Raw genomic sequence first — 21,657 nt, 5'->3', positions numbered from 1 at the left:
CATTTTTCACTATGTGGCCCCCACTGGAGGAAAAACCTTTGGGCACCCCTGCTGTTCTGACCTTGGTCTGTCTGGATTGGCGTTCCATGCACTTCCTGTTTGACGTGTCCATCACGCAGGTATGCTGAACAGCGCCCCCCTGATGCTCCCCGGCCGCCACGCCCTGAACGCCTCGCTGATGGCGGGCTGTGTCGGCGGGATGATTCCGTACATGCTGGACCCCAGCTACACCACCGGCATCACCTGCCTGGGCTCCGTCTCCGCTCTGTCGGCCATCATGGTACGTCTCGCGTGTCTTGGAGCTCAGCCCGTATTTGCACAGTGAAGCATTCATTTTTGGGGGGGGGGGGGCTTTCGGCGCGGCAGATCAAAATCCGTAAAATGCTGACGGACGGTGCGTGTAAGAGTTGTGATTTCCATCAGGAAGGGGCAGAAGCGTGCGAGGGGAAGTCAATAAGCGACTTGTTGCGCCCGCAAATCTCTCTCATAGTCTGGCAGCCGTTGGGGCGAAAAAAAGGCTCCACTTTGTGCAAGAGCCAGCTTCCTGCTTGCACTTGACTCTAATTATGTTGGGCTTCACCACTAGAAAGTCACACTTGGCCTTTTGAAAATGGGCCCCATGCTTGACTACATTTAAAGCAGCAAAATATCCAAAACAACCTTTTTCACCTTGGCTCTCTTTATTTCTCACGTCTAATATTGTACAGCATATGAATCTCTCCTTTCTGGTTTATTTCAAAAAGATTTACTATTTATCTGTCTATTATATCAAGTTTCTATTAGTTTTTACTGCCAGACTTATTGTTATTTTTTAGTTATGGTATTGTTTATCATATAACCTGCACTTATGGATTACTACACAATGTTTCTGTTCATTTTTACACATTTTAGTTTTATTGGTATTTCTTTTTATAAATTAAAATGTATTCTTAAAAATAAATTATATAAAAAAATATAATTATATATATTACATATATATTATAAAAATAATAAGTTATTTTTAATTAATAATGTATGTGTGTATATAAATTGATATATAACATGATTTAAAATATAACATATGATTTAAATACAATACATGTTATTTTTATTCATTTTACCATTTTTATTTTATATTTGATTTATTTCTTTATTTTATTTATTTTATTTCTACATTTATTTTATTTACTTTATTACTATACAGTGTTTCCGACAATTTTTATTTTTAAATTTGGATTAATTAAAATGTTATATATGTAACATACAAATTTAAATACAATTATTTGGATAATTTTTTATTATTTTGCCATTTTATTTTACTATTTACTTATTACTACACAGTTTCTGTCCAGTTTTACCCTTTTTATTAACATTTTTCAGGAATTATATTATGTTTTATTATTTTTAGCTTAATATTTTTTGTATTTATTACATTTAAATCAAATCAATTTTGTACTTTTGAATTGATATTTTTACCATTTTATTTGACATGTATTGATGTATTTGTGTGTGGTTTATTACTGAATAAGCTTTCAACAAAGAGTGTTAATGTTACCATTACACGTTCTTATCCTATTTTTTACAGTAGGAAAATAGTAACCTGGTATATTCTCAGCGCATTGAATGTTCATCTTGTCTTAGAAGTTGTTTCGCCTCTCATCCGAGCAGTTCAGACTCAAATACTAGATAGGACAGCTGTAGTCTGAGGGGTTGCTGCAAGACGTATTTATCCTGAAAAGGCGGAGGTATGCCGAGAGCAGAACACGTTCACTCTTTTGTGTTTTTTGTGGCAGACAAGGTGGACTAAATAGGCACGTTTGAATTGACTGGTGTGAGAAGACGTTACATTCATCCACTCGTGTACTAAATGAGAGGGAGCTTGCAAGGATGTGCTTCCACTTGGATCAGCGTGGCTTCGAGATGCTTACCTCGCGATCGTGCTTCAGATTCCCGCCGTTAGCGTGGTGCGATGCATTTGTTACACCTGAGTCTCCTCTGGTCGCCTCCTTCAGGGTGTAACCCTAACGGCCGCCATCGGGGGCGCTGACATGCCGGTGGTGATCACCGTCCTCAACAGCTACTCGGGCTGGGCTCTGTGCGCCGAGGGCTTCCTGCTCAACAACAACCTCCTGACCATCGTGGGGGCGCTCATCGGATCATCGGGCGCCATCCTGTCCTACATTATGTGTGTGGTAAGTCCGGCTCGGGTGGAAGTGATTCGTTCGTTGGCTAAAGCTGCCACTGACTGTTCTGAACTCCCGTTTCTGTGCTGGAGTCATGTGTGACTCCTCTAGGTGGCGATGCTCGTGGCGGACACAAACTCCTCCACGGTTACATGATAACGTAACCTTTCATGAGAGAAGGCGGTAAAGCAGGGGTGTCCAAACCTTTTCCCAGCCATATATTTTAACATCTCAGCTTTGTCGTGTAGATGAAAAAACATTCATATCAACTTGACTCTTTTTCTCCATTTGTGCTGTTTTCTTTTTATTTTCCAAATATTTCAATTTTTCTCTGAAATAATATTCATAAAGTTTCTTTTCTGAATATTATGACTTTATTCTAATTATAGAACTTTTTACCATTTTCCAAAAGTGACAACTTTAGTTTTGTTTCTCTCATATTCGTTTTTTTAAATCTATTTTTTCTTTAAAATTTCAACTCTATGCTACTAAATTGAAATTGTTTTTCCTCATGAAATTGCGACTTTTCTTCTCATTAGAATGTCTTTTTTGCTTTTAATATTTTGACTTTATTGTAAAATTATAGCTGTTAATTTTTTTTTTGCTGTTTTTTTTTTTTTTCAACTTTCTTCTTGTCAATTTTCTTCTCATAATTGACTTTATTCCCATAATATTTTGTACGGTATTCCCATATTAGAGCAATTTTCCACAACCTAATTTTCCACACTTTACAACTTAGTTTTGTTTTGTTTCTCATATTACAACTTTTTTCTGTCCTTTTTCAGTTCTACGCTACTAAAATAACTATTCTTAATTATTTTCCCTCATATTGTGAATTGCGCCTTTTTTTTCCTCCTTAGAATGTGACTTTTCGTTTAATATTTTGACTTTAATCTCGTAAAAGTACAGCCGTTTTATTCCATTTCTGATTTTTTTTTTACCCCCCCTCCCAACTATTTCAGCTTCCTTCTTTTCAGTTTTCTTCTCGTAATATTTTGACTTTATTTCCATAATATAATTTTTTACCACACCTAATTATACAAAAATCACAACTTCATTTAGTTTTGTTTCTCTTTCTAATATTACTTTGATAAAATAATGCATTTTTAAAATTTTAATATTTCATCTCTATGCTATACAATGACTATATCCTCATAAGTTTATTCTCGTAAAATTGTGATTTTTTTCTTGTTAGATTACAACTTTTTACCTTAATATTTTAACTATTTGTGTAAAATTACTGCAGATTTGTAATTTTTTTTTCCCTTAAATTCTATTTTTATTTTATTTATTTTACTATTTTATTTTTTATATCATTTCACGTTGGAATACAACTTGAATATTGAAATGAATATTTTGACTATTGTCGTAAAATTGCAGCTGTGATTGGTCAGGTTTTTTTTTTTAATAGATCATTTGCGCTCTTCGGCGCAAGCGCCAAAACGTTGATTAAAGGAGCGCCTCAGTGAAGAAATATGTAATACGCAAACATGAGCAGTTATATGGATGTGATGTGTAAATGTCACTGATGTTCCACGTTGTTTAACGCTCTTTAAAATTAAATTTTAGATGCTTTTTTGTGAAATCTAAGCTGGTAAATTGTAGCAAAATAAACGTAACCTACGTATCCAACCATTTTGGTTTGGAATATTATAGTAATCTGTCCATTATTAGGGACAAATATTGATGAGTTGGGGGGGGGGGTCCTCATCCACACACCTGGTCACGTATTTGTTGCTCTTCCGTCCACCAGGAGGAAGTCTGACGTTGTCCTAATAGCTAACTTGTTCAGAAACTAAACCTCAGGCTTTTCAAGACCCTCCATCCTTTTTTAAAATTTTTTATTTGCAGGCCTCAGGGTGAATAAAGTCGATACAGGCAATGAGTCAATATTAGAATTCTATTTTAAAACAAAAAACATGTCATCCACAGGCCATGAACCGTTCGTTGGCTAACGTGATCCTGGGAGGCTACGGCACCTCTTCCACCGGTACCGGCAAGCCCATGGAGATCACGGGCACACACACCGAGGTCAACGTGGATCAGACGGTGGACATGATTAAAGAGGCCCAAAACATCATCATCACTCCAGGTAACGCACGCAAGTGGAAAAACATGGCACCTTGACTTTGCCATCCACCTCCCTCTTAGTGTGTGTTCTGTTTATTCAAGCCTTTCTGGACCCGTGTTACATCACCACTTTGCGCGGCTAATTGACAAGGTTGACTGTGGCCTCACTCCCCATGCGCGTGCGCAGGCGTGAATGTGCATTCTTAAATCTTTGTGTGTGGTCGTAAGTCCCTAGTAAAAAAAAACAAAAAAAAAAACAAAAAGGCATGGCCGCAACGTGTGGTACATAGACCTAAACAGAAACATTCTCATAGGATTCAGTGCAAAAATGCATGCCTTTGGTCGTGTAGATAGTAGGGTTGGCTATACAGATTGTGATGGGGGTACGTGAATAAAAATTAAACAATTAGCACCTAACACACACAATTACGAGTGCGCTTGAATGCCTCACGGCGCGAGGAGACCGGAGCATTGGCCTGTGTGCATCATATGAACAAATAAGTAAGTTAGATGATTATTTTGTGCATTAAGAGTGTTTTATTGAAAATATTGAAGATTTTATTTACAGTATGTTGGTATTCCTATGAAAACATGTCTCTGTGAGTGGGGATTCACTCGAAAATGAGGTGTTGGTTCTATGTATTTTGTATTTGGGATGCTATTAAGAAGGGGGTAGTGGTTCTTTGAGATTTTGGACACAATGCAAAGATTCCGGTCAGATAATCATTTAATCATCTTTATTATTTTATTGTTTAGCAATGTGTGTGTGTGGCCAGAGGAGCGTGGGTTTGTCCAAACGGTTGTGTGTGGTCTTCTTGAGTCACACAAAGCACACAAATGATGGACACTTCTTGCTCAACAAGCATTCTTTTTTTCCTGAGATGCATTGCTAATGATGCATTCAAGCGCATCACATAACTCCTCGGGGACAAGTTGCTGCTGCATTCACGGACACTTGGAAATCACAAGAAGCACACCCAAACATGCACATGCAGCCCAAATCACGTGGTATTTACAAAATCAACCACTTGTTGCTCATTACAGCAAGACAGTGTTAAAAATGCTCTACTTATAACAGACATCAATCGAGGGAAAGGCTTCTTGAGACGTCATCTGTACTTCTGTGAAGAAGGTGTCGGACGTTTCGCTCCTCATCCGAAGAGCTTCGTCAGCGAACTAATAAGTGCTGGTAGCCTAGGCCTTAAATACAGTAAGAGTGGGCGGAATTGGTGTGCCAACACCCTCCTCCTATTGGTTCCTTACACTAAGACTGGGCGGAGTAGTGGTATAATCCTCTCCTGCTATTAACACCTCCGATCAAAGGGAAGTGTCGCTCCCTGAGTTGGGTATGAACGACTCTGATACTGGCTCGTTAGCATCTATTGTTCTGGCTTGGCCCCTGCTCTACCTCATTTGCAAGACTAAGAGCTGTGGGTTTTGGTCTCAGTAACCTGCTGAACACAGGGTCCAAATTAAACCTCAAACCACCATTCCGATTCAATGATGGGTTCTGTTGTTTGACAAAAATAGCTTCCTTTACTCCTCTTTCAAACCATCTGTTTTCTTTGGCCAAAATCTTTACCTCGCTGTCCTCAAAAGAGTGATTGGTTGCTTTAAGGTGTAGATGTACTGCTGATTGAGGACCACTAGAATTGTCCCTGCGATGTTGATAAAGCCTTTTTTGGAGCATTTGCTTAGTTTCCCCAATGTAGTGCTCTTTGCATTCCTCATCTTTACAGTGGATGGAATAGACCACATTGCTTTGTTTTTGGTTTGGAACCTTGTCTTTAGGATGCACTCATTTTTGTCTCTGGGTATTAGGAGGAGGGTGTTGGCACACCAATTCCGCCCACTCTTACTGTATTTAAGGCCGAGGCTACCAGCACTTATTAGTTCGATGACGAAGCTCTTCGGATGAGGAGCGAAACGTCCGACACCTTCTTCACAGAAGTACAGATGACGTCTCAAGAAGCCTTTCCCTCGATGGACAACTCCTGTACGACTGAGAGCTTACACAGACAGACATCAATGTTAAACAGACTTTCTGCTTTTTGCTGCTTTATCATGATTGTTAAACTGTCCTGTCAATGTGGTATGAAATGAATATGCAGACGTAAACCATAGCCATTGTGAGTGGACCAAAAAGTGAAGCTGAAATCAAAGTCATTCAAAGGGAAGGATGCCAACATCAGACTGGAATAAAACAGAAGTAGGATGCAGGGTTTCCCCTAGGATTTTTTTGAAGCTGTGGCGGTGGGCTGCACGGGAGGCCGACTGCCGCTGCTGCGTCGCTTTGGCAGGATTTGTTTAATTCCTCAACAGTTGTGTACATAAGCTGAGTAATATGTCAGTGTAAATAGCTACTAGGCGTTCATCATTTATTACGTCCAACTAACATTTGCTCTACAACATTACAGATACTGTATACGAGAAATGAAAAGGATTATGCAAAAGACAATGCTGCCGTAGTCAAGGCAACATTTTAAAAAGCTTTCAGCAATGGGCACATTCTCCAATTCATCGTGAAATGGTATTTCAACAAACGAACTTGGAGAAAACACACATTTCTATAGTAGATTTCAGGACTCGAAGAGCAGCCATGAAATGATTGACTTTTTTTTCCCTGCATAAAGGTAAATTTTGATGACTTATTGGGTGCTAATGTGCACATTTGTCTCAAGTTAATTCATGCTAGCGCACTGCCTTTTACCACACACGTCAAACAGCCATGTAATAATCTCTGTAGAAAAACTCCAGGCTTGAACTGGTGGATGGTGAGTCGGCATTCATTTTGTGCTTTTAATTTGATGTTATTCATGTCTTAGTTTTACACAGTACATCATAAATACGCAAGCCGGTCTGTAGGTCAAAAAAGGTTGGGGACCACTGGTATAGAGTGTCTTTGACTTGTGTTTTGGCCGTCGATCCGGAGGATCTTTGACCAGCATATTCAAAGAATGATTTAGTTGTACACTAATCCCTCGTTTATCGCGGTTAATTGGTTCCAGTATTTCCACAAAGTAGATTTCCGTCTTCATAAATGGAATATTTTTGTAGTTATGGCATAGACAATCTGTTTACCACCCTCTAAATCCTTTTTTTTTTTTTTTTTTTTTTTACACATTATTGGCGCCCTCTAGAAAATGCAATAACATCCATATCGTCACCTATATTCAAGATTCAAGATTTTTATTGTCATATGCGTAGTAAAACAGGCAGTTATACTATGCAATGAAATTTTGTTCTGTTCATTCTCCCAAGAAAAGAAAGAAAACACAAGAAAATGAATAAGAACAAAAGAAACATTAATACCAATAAATTAAGCAACAACAACAGAAGAGACATTATTACAAATAAATAAATAAATATTGCTATGAGTGTTTTGCGTGCGGCATGTGTGAGTGCTTCGTTGAGAAGCCTGATGGCCTGTGGGTAAAAGCTGTTTGCCAGCCTTGTGGTCCTGGAGTTTGGTATTGGTATCACCCAATATACTGTAGCATACGGTATCAGAGAAAAGCCACTTAAGGCAAGATCCAGGGCCTCATTTTATTATTTTTAAAAATATTTATGCATTTTAATTGTATTATTATTATTATTATTTTACTTTTTTAAATATACAGTAGTTATTTTAGATGTTTTTATTTGATGAATTTTTAATATTGTGAAAAATGTTTTTTATATTAGAATATATTTTATATCTTATTTATATAAGTCTATTAGTATCAACTTCTTTCTATGCTCTTTTTTCCAAATATTTCAACTTTTTTTTAAATTAAATAATCTTAAATAATCACAATATGACTTTATTCACAAATATGTTGACTTTATTCCCTTGTATGTTTTTTTTCCCCAACCTAATTAAAAAGAAAATTACAACTTTATTTATCTTGCTTTCTCACAATATTAGTACTTTTATAAAATTATGTTTCTTTTCTTTAATATTTCAACCCTATGCTACTAAATTGCCATAATTTTTTGTCAGGATATTACAATCGTCTACTATCGTAAAATTTTGACTTTTTTTCCTCGTTAGAATACAACATTTTTCTCTTAATATTTTGATTTTATTACAGCTGTTTATTCTTTTTCAACTATTTCAACTTTCTTCTTGTAAGTTTTTTCTCTCGTAATTTCTTTATTCCCATAATATTATGACTTTATCCTCGTAATATGACTTTTTCCCAGTATAATTTTCCAAAAATTCCAAGTTTATTCATTTTTATTTCTCATATTATAGATTTTTTCTTTAATATTTCAACTTTATACTGCTGAAATGATGCTATTTTTCCTTGTAATATTATGTTATTCTTGTAAAATGATGACTTTTTGTTGTTAGATTACGTCTTATTTTCTTAATATTTTAATTTCATTCTCGTAAAATGACTGATTTTTCCATTTTTGTTGTGTGTTTTTTTTTTTTTTGATAAATGACGTTTTTTTTTTTATGTGCTGCGGGCCAACAAAAAAACAGCCCCAGGGCGCACTTAGCTTTCGCGTAACAAAGTGTGCTTTGAGGTATGATATTTTCATATGTGGTATTTATTGGTATAATGAAAGCATATCTTGCGCATGCAGCATGAATGCTACAGTAAGTAGGAACTGTAAAGACGTCTTAATTGCCAGAACAGTGTGTAATCAAAGCTCTGATTATTTTCTCTGCTTTAATAATCAGCAGTGCCGCCTTTTTTCGTCCATCCTCATGTTTCCATTTTGACATTTGAGTCCAGTCCAAGCCGCCTGTCACCTCAGCTGATTGGCATCTGGGGGAAAGATTAAGACTTCGCTGAATGAATGGATTTCCATGCTTTGCCTGGCTCATCTCCTTTGGCTTCTTTTTTGTTTCCCCGCTAAAAGAAGGAATGCTGGAAACGGAATAATTGACTTGTTTGTTTGGAGTTTGAAACTCCTGTCTGCTTCATTGGCGTTTCCAATCAAGACTTTATTTTATTTATTTTTTTTTTTTGTTTGCCTTTTTGTATGATTGAGCTCCTGTTGAAAGTTTTCACTCAAATTTTGCCCAAATATCGCACCAGTCCATTTTTTAAAATTGAGTTTGACTGCTAAATAACCCAAAGGGCCAAAGAAAGTTGTACGGGAAGTCTGTATCAACAGTTAAGTTCCAAAAGTATTTTTTGGGGTTGTTTGGAACGGATTACCGCAATTTTCGGTGTATAAGACGCACAAGTGTTTGGTTTTTTTTTGTTTGTTTTTTGTGACTTCTTTTTTTTCTTTTTCTTTTTTTCTTTTTTTTCTTCTTTTTTTTTAGCTAAGAAATATACAAGTACCAATATAAATTTAAAATAAAAAAAAAATTATTTTAATGTTTTCCTATAACCATTTCATTGGTTATGTCTGCCCAGGCGCTGCAATGCTTCCTCTGTCCACCACAGGAGCCCAGAGGGAGGCTGACATCATTGCAGCGTTCCAGCAGCAATAACCAATTAAATGCTTTGCTGCGACAAAATGCATTATGGGTAAATGTTAAAATAGTTTTTTTTTATTTTTTAAAATTCATTTTGGTATATTTCCTATCTACCTTTTGAATGTTATTTAAATATTAAGAGAAAAAATGTATTCCAAGTGGCAGAGGAGAGCTGAAATGTTAAAGAAAAGTATAAAATATTTTTAAAAGTCATAACATTATGGGAAACAAACCAAAATAAAGTTGTCATTTTTGGAAAATTTGGTTGGGAGGAAAAGTATTACGGGAATAATGTCATAATATTATGAAAATGTATGAATATTATTTCAGAAGAAAGTCGAAATATTTGGAGAAAAATCAGAAGTCATTTGTCAAGAATAAAGTCAAGATCACGGAAAAGCAAGATGATATCCTAGCGCAAATGCTACTGAAACTTGACAAGAGGCTGGAGCTTATTGAGGAGAAGGTAATGAAGCTGGATCCCGTGCAACAAAACACGGGTTCCTTAATGCAGAAGGCCCAGGACTTGAAGGATGAAGTTCAAGGTCTGAGAGTGGAGAATAAAGATTTACAGGAAAGTAATGCAGCACTGAGAGCCACTCTCAAAAAAGAGACTGAAGAAAAAGACAAAATCATTGAGCAACTGAAAACCACCATAGATGACATGGATCAGAACACGAGAATGAACAATGTGGTCGTGATGGGGCTTCGGATCAAACCGAGGTCCTATGCCAGGGCAGTGGCCAATAAGGACGAACCAGACGAAATGGATGTCGCTTCAAAGGAGCAACAAGTTGTCACCTTTTTGCAATCTAAGGAAGTGGACGTAGACATCTAAACTATTGATACCTGTATCCTACTGTATGGCAGGAACAGCACTACACCCGTCATCATCGTCAAGTTCACTCACAGGAAATTCAAGACTGCACTGCTGAAACAAGGAAAGAAGCTGAAAGGTGCAAACGTCTACATGAATGACCATCTGACAAAGCGCAATGCTGAAATTGCCAAGAAAGCACGTGATCTGATTGCAGAATTGCAAAATCTGTACTAAATGAATTGGAGGACCAAAGGCCAGAGCTCCTGTTGTCAAAGACATCAAGGATCTAGATAAATACTGAGGTCTATCCCAACATGGAAAAGGAAAACGGCTTTAATATGCCACAAGAAGGTCTACAATTGGACACCTTTTGTTTCACACATCAAAAACAACAGGATTTGGAAAAAGACTTACTGTAGATCCAGACTCAAACTTTTTTTGTCACATCACAAATGACTGTCGTTATTATACGGAGGAGCAATACAACAGTAATCTAAATATCAGCAATAAGTTGTCAATTATCCACAAACAGCAGAACTTTAATAACATCAAACAATATTTGAACCTTTTGAAGTAATTGCAATTTCAGAAATTTAGATTCATGCTAACAAAGGTATGACTTTGAAGGGTACCTGGAAGGATATGAAATGACCTGTAGAAACCCCAACAATTCAAGTGGAGGAGGCGTGGCTGTGTACGTGGACAAACATGTGAACTACAAAATGGTGAAGAATATGTCATTTCTTTTTGACAGCATCCTAGAATGTATAACGATTGAAATCCGTAAAGAAAAAAGCAAAAATGTGTTCATAAGTTGTGTACAGTATATAGAAGTCCAAAGTCAAGGATTGGAATGTTGGAGGACTGGATGAAGACAACCTTTATAGGCAAAGGTCAAAAAACTATTTTTATATGTGGAGATTTCAATATTGATCTTCTGAATCCACATAAGTACGAGGAAATAGATGACGTCATAGACAATGCATAGTAATGTAATGTAAGACCTAGAAGAACCAAGATGTGATGAAGCATATGATCACTTTCTACGCACTTGTTTGGAGCTCTACAATAAGGACTGTCCCTGGCAAGAAAAGTCCAAGAAGCAAAAGAAAAACAACCAGCCATGGATGACAAAACGACAAAAAAATGCCTGTAAGAGGAAGAATACATGAAACAGGAAATGTATCATTCAACACGGTAAAGAAGCAGAAAAAAATAAGACTTATAAAAATAAGTTGACAACAATCTTGAGTGTGCAAAAGGGAATATTACAGTCAATTACTAGATGAAAATAAAAATAACATTAGAGCAACTTGGGGCATTTTAAATAGTATTATAAGGAACAGCACTAAGAAAGCAGACTACCCTCACTATTTTATGGTTGGAAACACTAATAAGGACGATATGAATGAGGGAGCTGAAATGTGAACTATTTAGTAAATATTGGACCAAAACTGGAAGAAATTCCAAAACTCTGGACAGTGGAGGAATGGAATGAGGATTAGTTTTGAATTGGGTTAATAAAAGCTACCTAGCAAACATGAAGCAATTTGTAAAGCTAGGAGAATACACATCTGCGATTTTAAATATCATGTGTGGAGTACCCCAGGGGTCAATATTGGGACCAAAACTGTTCAATTTGAATATCAACAACATTTATAAAGTGATAAAGGACTTAAAGTGGGTATTATTTGCGGATGATACCACTGCCTTTTGTTCTGGGGAAAGCACACAAGAATGATGAAATGGTCATATTAAAGACACGGTTTGATAAAAAGATTATCCTTGCACTTAAGTAAAACTAAAATAATGCTATTTGGAAATAGCAGAAAGGATACGTACGACCAAATACAAATAGACGGAGTGGACAGAGTGAATGAAAATAAATTTCTGGGATTTATAATAGATGAAAAAATGAGTTGGAAATCTCATATGAAAAAGATACAACAAAAGGTGGCAAGAAATACTTTAATATTGATCAAAGCAAAGTATGTTCTTGTTCAAAAATCACTTCACACTTTTCTTTGGTAGATATTACCATATCTAACTTATTGTGTGGAGATATGGGGTAATAATTATAAAAGAAATCTTCACTCACTCAATGTACTGCAAAACAGATCGGTGAGGATAATTCATAATGCCGCGTACAGAGAACGTACAAACCCGTTATTTTTTAAATTGCAGATATTAAAATTTGCTGATTTAGTAAATTTTCAAACTGCTAAAATAATGCATAAAGTTAACAATAACTTGCTATGTCATACAGTAGTTCTCTATAAGAGAGGAGAAATATGATTTTAGGGAAAAATTAAACTTGAAACACTTATTATATGCGAGAACAGTGCTGAACACCCACAGCATTTCAGTATGTGGAATTAAATTATGGAACGGATTGAGCAAGGAACTCAAACAATGCAACAAGACGAGCGAATTCAAAAAACAATACAAGCAGTTGATGTTTGCTAAATACAAGGCAGAAGAGTCTTGAACTTGCTTTATTATGCTTGCCTTCATCTTATTTATTTATTATATTGATTATTTGTTTATTAATTCTTCTGTCATGCTTATTATTTATGATTATTGATTTATTATTACAATGGTTATTATATGGAATGCAGGAAGTGAATAATATGTACTGCATAAGATGTGGAACAGATGGGGGGTAGGATTCAATAAGCTTTGCTTCTTCCTACTCCTTTTGGACATGTGAAACTGTGAAATGATTCATGAGATGCTTTCCATTGTAACCTTAATGCAGGTTCAAATAAAATTAAACCAAGCTAAAATATTAAGAGAAAAAGTTGTCATGTAAGTCGCAATTTTGAGAATAAAAGTGTAATAAGAGGAACAGGCATCTTATTTTAGTAGAAAAATACACAATTTTTTTCAAGTCATAATATAAGAAACAAAATAAAGCTGGAATTTTTGGAAAATTAGGTTGCAGAAAAAGTTAATATTATTGGAATAAAGTCAAAATATTACGAAATGTTGGAAAATAAAAAACTGCAAAAATTGAAAAATCAGCAGTAATTTTACAAGAATAAAGCCAAATTATTAATCGACAAAAGACGCAATTTAAAATTTTACAAAATGTACACGTATTAAGAGGAAAATTTTAATATTTGGAAAATAAAAAAACAAAAATGGAAAAATCATCAGTAATTGTACAAGAATAATAAAAAAAACAATTTTTAAAAATGCATGCGTTAAAATTACCTTACAATGCCTAACCTGCACGCTACACTCCTCCATGCTCTTCCACTTCCTCATTGCTGTCGAGTGTTTTTTTTAAATGATAAATATTTTATTAAAGGGATAGTTCAGATTTTTGAAGACGCTCGCGATAATGACGCTCTTCTTCCGCGATGGAGCGCCACGGCCATCTTTACGTGTGTGTTCCACAGCAGAAGAAGATCTGAGCGTCTTCATCAAATACACAAGAATGGAGAGGCGACAGTGCGCAGGGATACGCCGGGAGAAAATTATAACGCAGAGTATTTTGTGAGGTCAGATTTTTTTCGAGGAGGCATTTTTGTGATGCAAATGTATTACTCTTTTTAACGCACATTGTTTTGACAAGACAAACTCTTTACTTAAATTGCCCCAGCAACTAAGCGGAACTACGTTCCCCCGTCACGGATTTCCGTCCAGAACTGGACTCACGGGACCAATTGTGAGCGGTGAGTCACTGTTGTACTACACTGCTGATGGGGATGTGACTTCAACTTCAACCTCCAAGAGAAATGAGCCATGCTGAGCTCTGTTCAAATGCGCTTCTGCCACCTTGCGGCCGTTTTTATGGCTTAAAACTGCTTGAACAGTGACATCTGTTAGTGTGCAGTTGCGTCATCACCTCCTTTTGCCTCTCGCACGTAAAAGACATAAAAATAAGTCTTTGAGATCGGTCGTTTGGGTTTCTAAAAACATTTAAATATGTTATATTGAATGAGTTAATTGACGGTGGGCCAGATGCAGGATTGCACTTCCAGAATGTTGAAAGTGTAATTTTGATCATTTTCTGTGTGTGCGCGCGCGTGTGTGTGTTGTTGTTGTTAGTGTGATTTTTGCATAGCATGGTTGTCTAAGTGCACGTTTGAACTTGCCTGCAGGGTATGGTCTGTGTGCTGCCAAGGCACAGTACCCCATTGCCGAGTTGGTGAAGAATCTCAAAGAGGCTGGCAAGAATGTCCGGTAAGTCAACTTAAATTCATCCTAGCCTTTGTTGCATGTTGCCTGAAAGCACAGGTGTCAAACTCATGGCCCGGGGACCAGATTCGGCCCGCCATATCATTTGTGTGACCCACGAAAGCTTTTTTTTTTTAGTTATATTTTATTATTTGTGTTATTTAAAAAAAAAAAAAGTATTCATTTTACTAGGGTCGCGGGGGCATGCTGGAGCCTATCCCAGCTGACTTCGGGCGACAGGCGGGGTACACCCTGGACTGGTCGCCAGCCAATCACAGGGCACATATAGACAAACAACCATTCACACTCCCATTCATACCATACATACACATATACACATATATATATATATATAAAATTCTATTATATCAGGTGGATGTGTGTAGCAAACGTCCGGCGGATGGAAGAAAAGCCCGTCTAATTGTCCCGCCTCCGTTGTTTGATGCCGCTGCTGCTACTGGGAGCATTCATACTTGATTAGGAGGATGTAAACTCCTCTTTTTGTTTGATGTATAGTATGAATCTTAATGACTGTAATCCCTTTCAGTGCGTGTGTGGTCGATGACGCTCTTGTGTCCACAGGTTTGGTATCCACCCCGTCGCCGGCCGTATGCCCGGACAGCTCAACGTGCTGTTGGCCGAGGCCGGCGTCCCATATGATATCGTCTTGGAGATGGAGGAAATAAATGAGGACTTCCCCGGTGAGGAGATGAAAATAAATCATAGCACATACGCTAAGGAAAAATCCTAATTCTTTTCCATTCAGTCCAAACAGCAATTGTCTGTTCCCTGTGGCCATAATGAAATCAAAGACCAAAAAAGCATTAAGAGAAAAAAAAATATTCAGATGAGAAAAAGTTGTGAATATATGAGCATAACTTTATTTTAGTAGCATAAAGTTTTAATCTTAAATTTAAAAAAAAGTTGTAACAAAACAACAAAGTCGTAATTTTTGGAAAATTAGGTTGTGGAAAAAGTTACAAGAATAAAGCCAAAATATTATGGGGGGGAACAAGTCATAATTACAACAACATCTACAAGAAAAAGTTGGAAAATTAAAAAAGAAAAAACAGCTGTAATTTCCATCCATCCATTTTCTATGCCGCTTCTCCTGAATAAATTCAATATTATGAAGAGAACAGTCACAATTTTATGAGAATAAACTTATATTATGAGGAAAAAGAATGTCATTCTATTAGCATAAAGTTGAAATATTAAATTAAAAAAATATATATTTTTTAAGTTCTAATATTATGAGAAACAAAACAAAGTTATATTATGGGGAGACAGTTATAATATTATGGCAATAAAGTCATAATATTACAGAAAGAAAAGAAATTTAAGAAGTAGAAAATCTGCCGTAATTTTACAAGTATAATGTGAAAATAATTTTCATCGAATGAGAAAAAGCTAATTTAGTTCAAAGTTAATTTTCTGAGAAATAACACAATTTTAGCAGCACAGAGTTGAAGTGAATCACCACCTTACTGTGGTGGAGGGGTTTGTGTGCCCGAGTGATCCTAGGAGCTATGTTGCCTGGGGCTATATGCCCCTGGTAGGGTCTCCCAAGGCAAACAGGTCCTGGGTGACGGACCAGACCAAGAGTGATTCAGAAGACCCGTATGAACAAACACACGAGGAGAGACCGCACCTCGCCCGGAAGTGGGATACCGGGGCCTCACCCTGGAGCCAGCCCTGGGGGAGGGGCTCGCAGGCGAGCGTCTGGTGGTCGGGCTTTCACCCGTGGGACCCGGCGGTGCTCAGCCCGAAGAAGCCACACGGGATCTCCCCCCCGTAGACCCACCACCTGCGGGGGCAAGCATAAGGGTCCGGTGCATTGCGTTTTGGGTGGCGGTCGAGGGCGGGCACCTAGGCGACCTGGTCTTCGGCGGCCAAATCTGGTTCTTGGGACATGGAACGTCACTTCTCTGGCGGGGAAGGAGCCCGAACTTGTGAGAGAGGTTGAGACATTCCGACTTGATGTAGTCGGACTCACCTCAACCCACAGTTTGGGTTCTGGATCCAAACTCCTCGAGAGGGGCTGGGCCTTGTTCTACTCTGGAGTTGCTGCAGGGGAGAGGCGGCGAGCTGGTGTGGGCTTATTAATAGCCTCCCGGCTTGGTGCCTCTGTGTTGGAGTCATCCCTGGTGAACGAGAGGGTCATTTCCCTACGCCTTCGGGTTGGGGAAAGGGTCCTGACTGTCGTTTGTGCGTACGCGCCAAACGGCAGTTCAGAGTACCCAGCCTTCCTGTAGTCCATCAGAGGGGTGCTGGAGAGCACCCCAACTGGTGACTCTGTCGTGTTACTGGGAGACTTCAACGCCCATGTGGGCAATGACAGTGTGACCTGGAGGGGCGTGATTAGGAGGAACGGCCTCCCCGATCTGAACCCGTGCGGTGTGATGTTGTTGGACTTCTGTGCGAACCACAGTTTGTCCATCACAAACACCATGTTCCGACATAAGGATGTCCATAAGTGCACATGGCACCAGGACACCGTAGGCCGCAGGTCTATGATCGACTTTGTAGTTGTATCATCAGACCTGCGTCCGCATGTTTTGGACACACGGGTAAAGAGAGGGGCTGAGCTGTCAACTGATCACCACCTGGTGATGAGCTGGATTAGATGGCGGGGGAGTATGCCGGACAGACCCGGGAGACCCAAACGTGTAGTGAGGGTGTGCTGGGAACATTTGGCAGAGTCTCCTGTTCGTCGAGTCTTCAGCTCTCACCTCCGGCAGAGCTTCTCCTGCATCCCAGGGGAGGACGAGGATATCGAGTCCGAATGGGCTCTGTTCCGTGCCTCCATTGCTGAGGCAGCCGATCGGAGCTGCGGCCGCAAGGTGGTCGGTGCCAGTCGTGGCGGCAAGCCCCGAACCCAATGGTGGACACCAGAGGTCAGGGCTGCCGTCAAGCTGAAGAAGGAGTCCTATCGAGCATGGATGGCTTGTGGGACTCCTGAAGCAGCTGACAGGTATCGGTCGGCCTCGAAGAGGTTCTGGCAAACCGTCCGGCGCCTCGGAAAGGGGAAGCAGTGCCCGGTCCACACTGTTTACAGTGGGGACGGGGGCCTGCTGACCTCGACTGAGGATATAGTTGGGCGGTGGAAGGAATACTTTGAGGCCCTTCTCAATCCCACTGACATACCTTCCATAGAGGAAGCAGAGACTGAGGACACGAACGCGGACAGTTCCATCACCGTGGCTGAGGTATCTGGGGTAGTCAAAATGCTCCCCAGTGGCAAAGCTCCGGGGGTGGACGAGTTTCGCCCTGAATTCCTTCTCCTCAACATTGCGTGGAAGTCCGGAACAGTACCTCTGGATTGGCAGACTGGGGTGGTGGTCCCCCTTTTCAAGAAGGGTGACCGGAGGGTGTGTTCCAACTATAGGGGGATCACACTCCTCAGCCTCCCTGGGAAAGTCTATTCCAGGGTGCTGGAGAGAAGGGTACGACCGTTAATCGAACCTCGGCTACAGGAGGTGCAATGTGGTTTTCTTCCTGGTCGTGGAACACTGGACCAGCTCTACACCCTTGCAAGGTTACTGGAGGGTACTTGGGAGTTTGCCCAACCGGTCTACATGTGCTTTGTGGACCTGGAAAAGGCATTCGACCGTGTCCCTCGCGTTGTCCTGTGGGGGGTGCTCCGGGAGTATGGGATTGGTGGCGCGCTACTACGTGCCATTCAGTCCTTGTACAACCGGAGCAGGAGCCTGGTTCGCATTGCCAGTAGTAAGTCAAGCCTGTTTCCGGTGAACGTTGGCCTCCGCCAAGGCTGCCCTTTGTCACCGATTCTGTTTATAATTTTCATGGACAGAATTTCTAGACGCAGCCAAGGTGTCGAGGGAGTCCAGTTCGGGGGCCTTAGGATCTCATCTCTGCTATTTGTAGACGATGTGGTCCTGATGGCCTCATCGGGCTGTGACCTGCAGCGTTTACTGGGACAGTTTGCATCTGAGTGTGAAGCTTCTGGGATGAGACTCAGCACCTCCAAATCCGAGGCCATGGTTTTCAGTCAGAAAAGGGTGGATTGCTCCCTCCGGGTTGGGATTGAGGTCCTGCCCCATTTGGAGGAGTTCAAGTATCTCGGGGTCTTGTTCACGAGTGAGGGAAGGTTGGAGCGTGAGGTCGATAGGCGGATCGGCGCAGCGTCTGCAGTAATGCGGTCGCTGTACCGGACCGTCGTGGTGAAGAGAGAGCTGAGCCGGAAGGCACAGCTCTCAATTTACCGTTCGATCTATGTTCCCACCCTCACCTATGGTCATGAGCTTTGGGTCATGACCGAAAGAACGAGATCGTGGATACAAGTGGCTGAAATGAGTTTTCTTCGTATAGTAGCGGGACTCACCCTAAGAGACAGGGTGAGGAGCTTGGTTATCCGGGAGGAGCTCAGAGTAGAGCCGCTGCTCCTTCACATCGAGAGGAGCCAACTGAGGTGGCTCGGGCATCTCATCCGGATGCCTCCCGGACGCCTCCCTGGTGAGGTGTTTCGGGCATGCCCAGCCGGGAGAAGGCCCCGGGGAAGACCTAGGACACGCTGGAGGGATTATGTCTCACAGCTGGCCTGGGAACGCCTTGGTGTCTTCCCGGTGGAGCTGGAGGAGGTGGTCGGGGACCGGGAAGTCTGGGCTTCCCTACTGAGACTGCTGCCCCCGCGACCCGGACCCGGATAAGCGGAGGAAAATGGAATGGAATGGAATGGAGTTGAAGTATTAAAGAAAAAATACATTTTACTAAAAAGTTGTAGTATGAAAAATAATACAATACAACAGCTGTAATTTTATGAGACGAATGAACTCGCAATATTGAGGAAAAATAGCATAGCGTTGAAATATTAAACAAAAAAACATATATTTTTGAGAAACAAATAAAACAAAGTTGTCATTTTTTGCAAAATTTGGTTGGGGAAAAAGTCATAATATTACAAAAATAAAACTTAGAAAAATTATTTAAGAATAAAGTATAAATACTGAGGGTCATAAGTATTTGGTTGTTGTCCAAAATCTGACGATACCTGGCCCCATTCATCCTCTGTTTAATACAGTACAGTCGTCCTGTCCCCTTTGCTGAAAAGCACCCCCAAAGCGTGATGTTTCCACCCCCATACTTAACAGTAGGGATGGTGTTCTTGGGATGCAACTCAGCCTTCTTTTTCCTCCACACATGACGAGTGGAGTTTGCACCAAAAAGCTCAATTTTTTGTCTCATCTGACCACATGACATTCTCCCATGACCCCTCTGGATCATTCAGATGGTCCTTGGCAAACTTTAGACGAGCCCGCACATGTGCTGACTTCAACAGGGAACCTTCAGTGCACTGCATGATTTTAAACCATTACTCCGTAGTGTTCTACTGACAGTAGACTTTGAAACTGTGGTTCCAGCTCTTTTCAGGTCATTGACCAGCTCCTGCCGTGTAATTCTGGGCTGATTTATCACTTTTCTAATCATGAGTGATGCCCCACGAGCAGAGATCTTACATGGAGCCCCAGTCCGACGTAGATTAGCAGTCATGTTCAGCCTTTTCCATTTTCTGACAATTGCAGCAACTGTTGATTTATCCTCACCAAGCTGCTTTCCAATTGTTCCATAGCCTTTTCCAGCTTTGTGGAGCTCTACTATTTTGTCTCTGGTGTCTTTGGAAAGCTCTCTTGTCTTGCCCATGGTAGCAGTTGGATTATGACTGACTGTGGGGTGCACAGGTGACATTAGTGAGCTCAAAGGGGTGGTAGGTGGGTGGTTACTCGTGGTGTAAAGGTGGACTTTTTAGGGTGGACTGAGAGCTCTTTGAGAGTCAAAATTATTGCTGATTCTCAAGGGTGCAAATACTTATGAACCATAGTAATTTACAAATAAATCATTTTTAAAAAATCATACAATGTGATTTTTGGATATTTGTTTTTAGATTATGTCTCTAAGAGTAGAAATGCATCTATGATGAAAATTTCAGATCTCTCCCTATTTTATAAGTGGGAGAACTTGCAAAATCGCAGGGGGTGCAAATACTTATGACCCTCACTGTATATATATATTTTTTAAAGAAAAGTAAAAATGTGAAAGAAGCAAAGATTGAAGTTGATATGTTTTTTTAAATTGAGATGAAATACATATAACTTGTTCTCATATCTAGTGTGTTGCTTTAGAAAATATCCAAATTTCATTTTTCACAATGTGGCCCTCACTGGAGGAAAAGGTTTGGACACCCGTGGTGAACACATAGATGTTTTTGGCAGGGTAAAAATAAGTTAATGATTGAATGCAGGCTAGACTAGGCTAATTCTAACAGCCAATGTAGAGTATATTTCTTTATTTTCTTGCATTCTTTTCATTTTATGACCAATGTATATGTGTCAAAAGCCATACTTAATGGAAGAAAAATATGCTTATTAGTTTTGTACTGGAAGATGCCCAGTGGGATACATTGTGGTTGTCAATACCTGTGCTGTTGTGCAGCTAATAGCCACGCCTTCATGTTGTCCAATGTTGATGAATCTTTGTGGTTTCTATTCACGTGTGTCCAATCAGAGACTGATCTGGTTCTGGTCATCGGCGCCAATGACACAGTGAACTCCGCCGCCCAGGAAGACCCCAACTCCATCATCGCCGGCATGCCCGTGCTGGAGGTCTGGAAGGCAAAGCAGGTGAGACATCTGGCCAGCGCACGCCACGTTATTATCATCGCTGCATCCCCAGGCCCAAAATAGATGAAAAAAAACCACACACACACACACACACACACACACACGCACGCACACAAACACACTGAGATGGTTCCAACTCCAGGTGCGTCCCATCCTGATCCCATTAGGGGGTGACTGTGTCCCTGTGGAATGGCACTAAGCCCAGATCTGGGATTGATAGGAGCAATAAAAGGAGATGCTCCTCTTAACCACACACACACACACACACACACACACACACACACACACACACACGCATGCAGGTGCAGCAATAATTGCAGAGTGTGTTTAGGGAAATGTTTTGTGTCTGCAAAATAGCAG

General features: G+C 40.0%; 1 protein-coding gene across 1 annotated transcript in view; it reads left to right on the top strand.

The window, feature by feature from the left end:
• nnt (nicotinamide nucleotide transhydrogenase) overlaps positions 1 to 21,657 on the top strand; it is a 60,979-nt gene that overhangs the window by 33,452 nt on the left and 5,870 nt on the right. Inside the window, exons 16-21 of the mRNA XM_054757198.1 lie at positions 120 to 280; positions 1,992 to 2,171; positions 4,095 to 4,254; positions 14,584 to 14,665; positions 15,242 to 15,360; positions 21,182 to 21,297. Of these exons, the coding sequence (XP_054613173.1) occupies positions 120 to 280; positions 1,992 to 2,171; positions 4,095 to 4,254; positions 14,584 to 14,665; positions 15,242 to 15,360; positions 21,182 to 21,297 (818 nt within the window). The remainder of the gene's footprint in view (positions 1 to 119; positions 281 to 1,991; positions 2,172 to 4,094; positions 4,255 to 14,583; positions 14,666 to 15,241; positions 15,361 to 21,181; positions 21,298 to 21,657) is intronic.

This window comes from Dunckerocampus dactyliophorus, chromosome 17, assembly GCF_027744805.1.
Source record: "Dunckerocampus dactyliophorus isolate RoL2022-P2 chromosome 17, RoL_Ddac_1.1, whole genome shotgun sequence".
Taxonomy (NCBI): domain Eukaryota; kingdom Metazoa; phylum Chordata; class Actinopteri; order Syngnathiformes; family Syngnathidae; genus Dunckerocampus; species Dunckerocampus dactyliophorus.
This window is presented reverse-complemented; position numbering and strand designations above follow the sequence as displayed.